Source organism: Cibotium barometz, chromosome 35, assembly GCF_041138505.1.
Source record: "Cibotium barometz isolate CiBa-2024 chromosome 35, ASM4113850v1, whole genome shotgun sequence".
NCBI lineage: Eukaryota > Viridiplantae > Streptophyta > Polypodiopsida > Cyatheales > Cibotiaceae > Cibotium > Cibotium barometz.
Window position 1 is genome coordinate 11,283,282 of NC_141080.1, and position 911 is coordinate 11,284,192.

General features: G+C 43.6%; 1 protein-coding gene across 1 annotated transcript; it reads left to right on the top strand.

The window, feature by feature from the left end:
- Positions 1 to 274: 274 nt before the first annotated feature.
- LOC147618153 (uncharacterized) lies at positions 275 to 631 on the top strand. Its single transcript, XM_086775193.1, has one exon. The coding sequence runs from the start codon at positions 275 to 277 to the stop codon at positions 629 to 631; it is 357 nt and encodes a 118-aa protein (XP_086631319.1).
- Positions 632 to 911: the final 280 nt, after the last annotated feature.

A 911-nucleotide genomic window follows, 5' to 3' on the forward strand; every position in this document is an offset into this window, starting at 1 on the left:
AGTGCAACCACCACTTAAGCTTGGTCTCTCGCTTGCAAGCCACCCGGGGGATAAAGATGAACAAGAGGAGGAGGAGTAAGAGGCGGTTGATGGATCCCTTTTATGAAAATGATGAGGCCTTCGCTAGAGCTTTACAAGAGGGTGAGCACCCTGATGCAACCATACTTCTATGTGGACATTCTTTTGGAAGTGAGAGTCTCCAACGTGTTCTAGAAAATAATGCCTGTATATCATGCGGAGCATTAGTCTGTATGTTATACTAATGTCAGAAGATATGGTGAAAGATGGATACAATGACATTGTTAATATCGATGTTTCACCGGTTGTCATTAAGGCAATGCAGAAAAAGTATATCAATGTGTGTCAACTCAAATATATGACCATGGATGTTCTGGATTTGTCCTCCTTTGATGATTGCACCTTTGACTCTGTCATTGACAAAGGTACTCTTGACTCAATAATGTGTGGAGTGGGTGCGCCGTATAATGCAGCAATCATGTTAGCTGAGATTAGCAGGGTACTGAAGCCCGGTGGTGTTTATATGCTGATCACCTACGGGGATCCTCGATTGCGAATGCCACATTTACACAGGAATACTTTTGGCTGGCAGCTTACGTGTAATAAACTCTAGAAGGAACACAAGCATTAATGCGCAGTTTTTTAAAATGGAAAGCCGACTATTAAGCTGCAAAAGGTGGTGGGGGGGGGCGCCGAGTTCTCCGCGGGAAAAATAGAAAAATACCGGAGGCAGACGACGGCGAACCAGGGGTGTGAGGAAAAATTCTGCAGAGAGAGGAACAGTGTCGAAATCTACCAGTGTTTTTAATTTGAGGAATACACACGCTGTTTGTGTCTTGTAGGTGTTAGAATTGGAGGGAATCTTGAGTTTTATTAAGGGAGATACTCTTTGT

Coding starts and splice junctions, on each gene's coding strand:
- LOC147618153 (XM_086775193.1), top strand. CDS start 275: ATGGTGAAAGATGGATACAATGACATTGTTAATATCGATGTTTCACCG.